The sequence below is a fragment of the Seriola lalandi genome, unplaced genomic scaffold (genome assembly GCF_002814215.2).
Source record: "Seriola lalandi dorsalis isolate HSWRI2012SDOR001 ecotype SW California unplaced genomic scaffold, Sedor1 jcf7180002054697, whole genome shotgun sequence".
Taxonomy (NCBI): domain Eukaryota; kingdom Metazoa; phylum Chordata; class Actinopteri; order Carangiformes; family Carangidae; genus Seriola; species Seriola lalandi.
The window spans coordinates 42,410-46,990 of record NW_019525250.1 but is presented as its reverse complement, the minus strand read 5'-3'; the positions used below and the strand labels follow the sequence as shown (position 1 = coordinate 46,990).

General features: G+C 40.4%; 1 protein-coding gene across 2 annotated transcripts in view; it reads left to right on the top strand.

Annotated features, from left to right (window-relative positions):
* gnaz (guanine nucleotide binding protein (G protein), alpha z polypeptide) overlaps positions 1-4,572 on the top strand; it is a 25,201-nt gene extending 20,629 nt beyond the window's left edge. For both annotated transcript variants that reach the window (XM_023424026.2, XM_023424027.2), the window contains exon 3: positions 4,209-4,572. In XM_023424026.2, the coding sequence (XP_023279794.1) occupies positions 4,209-4,553 (345 nt within the window). In that variant the 3' untranslated portion in view covers positions 4,554-4,572. The remainder of the gene's footprint in view (positions 1-4,208) is intronic.
* Positions 4,573-4,581: the final 9 nt, after the last annotated feature.

The window sequence follows — 4,581 nt, the reverse complement described above, 5'->3', positions numbered from 1 at the left end:
GGTGTACAACAAACAGCAGCACTGGAGAGAATGGATATAAGGTGTATATGTGCATGCATCTATTGTGTGCCTGTGTGTTTGTGAGTGCGTTATTATAAAAGTGTAGAGCAGGTTTATATGCAATAGCTGAGGCTGAGCACTGCAATGAATTCTGTCTGTGTGTGCGTGTGTGTGTGGTGAAAATGAAAAGCCTAGATATGAGTGGTTGTTTAAGCTTGTGTTAGCCAAACATCAAGATAGACACTGATTGCAGTGTCAGCTCTATTTCTATTGTTTCAACTATTATTTTTTATTAAACTTTCAAATGTGTCACATGAAAGAAGACATGACATGTTTTCATGTCAAAGTTTGTCGCGTGTGCTTTTCCTTTCACACCACTGCAAAGACGACACATGAACTGATCTGAATGTAAAAGGACAGTTTCCCTGAGACTCTTAAATCACACCAACAATTATTCACAAACGCACAGGCAAGTGTCAGACCTGTGTCTCAAAATGTATTCAGCAATATCCCTCTACACTCTGCCACAGCTTCTTAACCGGCTAATGCTTTATCAAAGGCATCACTGTCATGCAATTGATTTGCTCCATATGACACAATGGTTGAAAAAGAGCTTTCCGGGAAATGGAATGGCATTGCTCAAAGACAATGAAAAGATCATGTCATGCTTTTTTCCCCCCATAAGACAATGCTTACTCACAGGTTTCAATGCTTACCCTGTATTATCTGGGTATTGCATTTCTAAAAGGCAACAGCAATGTAGAAAGAAACAGCTTATTATTTGCTTTCCAGATAAATTTTATCTAAAAAGTTATTGAAATGCTCTATGATGACCTCAAGTACGAAGGTTACTACTACAGCTATTCAGGTGTCATGTAGAATTAAGTTATCTCCCCCATACTATTCTCCCTTTATCCCTAATAGTACAGCAACCCTAATATTTGTCATCATTTTGTGTCTGGCTTATACTGGACAGACCCTGATATCGTATCATCGACATCATACTCGGACTCTTATGCAATACAAACAAATGATGACACAGCTTCAAAGGGCTACAGGCAGCTGGACATTATCCACAACATAATGTTATGTACAAATGTGATGTGTTTATGTTTGTTTTGCGTCTGAACCCAGCAGTGTCACTGCCCACAGTGACAGAGATTTTTAGTAATTAAACAGAGAGGGGAAACAGAAAGGGAGCAGCCTGAATAATGTAACTCTCAGGTGCAGCAGTAAAAACATGGTGACAGAAAAAAGTCATCTCGGTAGATAAGTGCAAAGCACCCGTCCTTGTAAGGCTGTGACATTTAAAATGAACCTTAATGAATTAGGATGGGATGGCTGCACACTTAGGTGACTTTTATTTATGGGAAACAAAGCAATGACACTGGGATGAACTTCCTCATTAATACTTAAGCTTAATTAAGGCCTGCGCCTCTGGAGTACTCTGACAGGAGGAGGTGAGGGGGAAAGCAGTGTGTGTGGCTATATGTGTGTGTGTGTGTGTGTGTGTGTGTGTGTGTGTGTGTGTGTGTGTGTGTGTGTGTGCGCGCACACGTCTGCGTATCAGTGGGTGTTTGAAGTGAAGGAAGGGGGTCTGCATGCTTTAGTGCCCCCGGGTGCCGTTCTCCCCCATCCTCCTGCTCCCCATTAAGAACCTCTCATTGTACAAGCACTGAAGGGGCCAGGTGAAGACACTAGAGTTCCCAGAGCAGTTTGGCTCTTGTTTTGACACCCGGAAAAGAAAAGGAGTGAGGTAAAACAGTCTGACATGACTTTGTGCAGTGTGCAATGTTTAGGGACCAACCTCAGTCCCTGGGGACACATTCCTCTACAGAAAGGAAAGCTTATGTTTCAATCTCATCTGGTAACAACATGTGAGAGAGCGGGAGCAAAAAGAAAGACATATGGATAAAGGAAGAGCAGTGTTAACCAGTCGGTGCAGAACTGGGGTTGAACAGATTTTGCAAACGCACTCTTACGCAATTTGTTTTTAACAAAACCTCAATTTATGTCCTGCTTCCTCTGGTCTCTCATTTTAGTTTAAACAATTTGCTCATTTTATAATAAGAAAAAAATTTTTTGGAACAAATGTATGAAGTATCCAGTTCATAGTTTACAATACTTGTGGTTCAACAGACCTCAATTTAAGTTCATTGTGTTTTTGGAAAGCTGGCAATGGTGATGTTTTTTTTAACCTACATTCGATGCTGTCAAAGCAATTTTGGGGCTGTGTGTGAGGGTTACCTACAACTTTGGTTTCTCATAACTGTAGCCTTTTCATCATTATCCAAAAAAGTGCACTTACACCACTGAATAATCAGGGTTTACTTTGAATCTGCACTATGATTGTCTAATCCTTAGCTATTCGCCTCAGCATCTTTTTTTTTTCATGCTCTGCAGATCTTGTGATTTGCTCAGAGCATCATGTTGTTTCCGTAACCTTTTAAACAGCAGTCTTCCATCTGACAACCTCCCAGTCACAAGCTACTGGCCAGTCGCCACATGCCAGCAGCTGCCATGAACAGATCAACTTTCTTCATTTTTCTTTCTGTTTTCTCTTATACATTCAATGTCACATGAGCACAAAGTAGTATATGGAAGCATGCACATGCACACACACACAAACATACACAAACACATACAGACTTTTTCCTCAGCACCAAAACAAGCATATTTTACCATTCTGCAAATCAAATAAGAAAATTCAGCCAATTTTTAGAAAATTTATGAAAAAATCTATTGGAAATAATATTTGTAATATTCTGCCTTATAGTGGAATCAAATGTAAAAGCAAAATGATGAAATAATCATAAAAACAACATCAATCATAAAAATTACCATCTCACTGTGAGTTGCTGTTACTGTTCCTGAGTTATGGAGTTGAATAATTGCATGAATACCTTTTTTGCAAAACATTATGATGTCACAGTGAAGTCGACCTTTGACCTTTTGGATATAAAATCTCATCATTTCATCCTATTAGACATTAGTATGAAATTGTGTCAGAATTAGAATTCCTGAGTTCCTGAGTGAAAACGTTTTGTAGGTCACAATGACCTTGACCTTTGACCACCAAAATCTGATGTAATGAAATTCCCTCCAGACGTTCCTGAAGCATCACATTCACGATAATGGGTCAGACTGAAAACATAATAACATTTTAATTATGGCTGAGTGTCAACGTTGTGGTTTAACGCAGATACCAGTCACAAGTCTGAGTTTTCCCCTTCCTGTATCTTATAACTGACTTATTTGTCTCACATGACAGACATTAGTGATTTCCATCATGAAGTTGTGAAATGGATCTTAGATTTCAACTTAACTTTGGAGGAAAAAAATGTGGCACCTAATGTGGTCCTAACAGTTAGAAATGATAATGCAACAATGTCTGGAAGAGTTTAGACATTTATTAATGGGGTTAAAGGCTGTGGAAGAAACCATAGCGCCAGAGCAGTAATGGTGCACAAGAAAAAAACATAAAGAATAAATTCGATTTTAAGGATTTGAATGAACTCTAAAAGCACAGAGGGAGTCGCCAAGAGGAAGAAGTCAGTGTTGTTCTTATTGTCCTTCTGTAAGCTTTTAGAAGTCCCAGTGGCTGAGTGATTCTGTTACAACAAACTGTATAAGGTCAGACCAGTGTGTCCTCAGTGTAAACAGCCTGTCTGTCACCAGTCTTTGTCCCTGTTCCTGTCTCCACTTGATTCACATTTTCATATAAAACAATCACTGCAGTCTTAAGGCAGTGATTGTGACTGACATCTACCTTGACCGATCAATTCACGGTTTTGGACTTGGAGAGCGTGAGTGGTGGTAAAAAAAGTAATCTGTTGTTTCAGAGGAGAATTTGAGTTCAAAAAGCAGGTGTTCATCTGTCTGAGTCTCAAGTCTCTGTTGACATAACAGAAGCCGTACCTTTGGCCAGTCAAGTGGATATCTACAACACGTGCTGGATAACTTTAGACCTCCTTTTATCTTGTCTTCATTTTCATCCTCAAATCTTGCCATGACTTTACATGGTCTAATTTTCTCTCTTAGGTTTTGCCAAATCATATGATTCTGCTTGTGTTAATGAGGGCTGATAGGGATGCAACTGGATGCAACTGGACTGATTTGGGTTGTTGTTAATGCTACATTTTTCTTACCGGTGAAATCGTTTCCTCATGGTCTGATTTTCTTTCTTTTTTTTTTAATTTCTCTTACAGAGCCGTATGGCAGAGAGCTTGCGCCTGTTTGACTCCATCTGCAACAACAACTGGTTCACCAACACGTCGCTCATCCTCTTCCTCAACAAGAAGGACCTGTTGGCTGAGAAGATCAAACGCATTCCTCTGACAGTGTGCTTCCCTGACTACAAAGGTCAGAACACCTATGAGGAGGCAGCCGTCTATGTGCAACGGCAGTTTGAGGACCTCAACCGCAACAAGGAGACCAAGGAGATCTATTCGCACTTCACCTGTGCCACTGACACCAGCAACATCCAGTTTGTGTTCGACGCTGTCACGGACGTGATCATCCAGAACAATCTCAAGTACATTGGGCTGTGCTAGGACCTGACGCTGGGTGTGGGGGCGGGGT